Source organism: Penaeus monodon, chromosome 25 (assembly GCF_015228065.2).
Source record: "Penaeus monodon isolate SGIC_2016 chromosome 25, NSTDA_Pmon_1, whole genome shotgun sequence".
Lineage (NCBI taxonomy): Eukaryota > Metazoa > Arthropoda > Malacostraca > Decapoda > Penaeidae > Penaeus > Penaeus monodon.
In genome coordinates, this window is record NC_051410.1 from 4,363,669 (window position 1) to 4,364,459 (window position 791).

General features: G+C 43.6%; 1 protein-coding gene across 1 annotated transcript in view; it reads left to right on the top strand.

Annotated features, from left to right (window-relative positions):
- The window catches only part of LOC119589303 (kinesin-like protein KIF28P), a 24,501-nt gene that overhangs the window by 6,778 nt on the left and 16,932 nt on the right, over positions 1 to 791 (top strand). The window contains 1 exon segment of the mRNA XM_037937926.1: positions 8 to 40. Within this exon segment, the coding sequence (XP_037793854.1) occupies positions 8 to 40 (33 nt within the window).

Consider the following 791-nt stretch of genomic DNA (forward strand, 5'->3'; position numbering starts at 1 on the left):
CTATGAGGAGAAACTAAAACAGTCCAAGATGGAGCATGTGGTAGGGGTATGCGGCATTCACCCGTGCACTCACACCCGCGTGGAAATAAACACGTAGACACGCAGATGCACACAAGCGAGGAGCCAGAGGGATATAGGATGCGAATACGATGGCATATATAGATACATTAGGGAGCGCATGCAGTCTGATTATACGAACCCCCAGAACACAAGATACAGATACAGTACGACACATGCAGGACAGATAATATATAGACTCAGTCACGATATAAGACAACGGGCGCTAATGCAGTCTGGTATATCACGCAAAACAGATACAGATAACACACACAGCACAAAGAATAAGTAGATACAGATACGATACACCCATGTATAATATAGGACCATAGGCGCGCAATCTCAGATAATACGCACAGCAGCACAGTAATCATAAACGACAGCACAACACGAAACATCACGAAAACCAATAAGATATATGACGGCCAAATATAGGTAGATTCCAAACCCACAATTCCATATATTTAGTCACACAATGAACCATCAAATAATATGTAAAAGACAATCGAATTCACATGCCGACATCGTAACGCGCATAACCTCTACTTCTTCATTCACTCGCTAGCTATCCCATACATGCATCACACCACACACCCACCCACCCCTCCCTAAAACTCACCCACACTAAGACTACTACTACCTCCACCACTCCTTATGAGCCTCACAAACCTCACCCCCATTTCATTCCCGTCCCCAAATAACCCTCATCTTATCTAAAACTTCACATCTTCAAT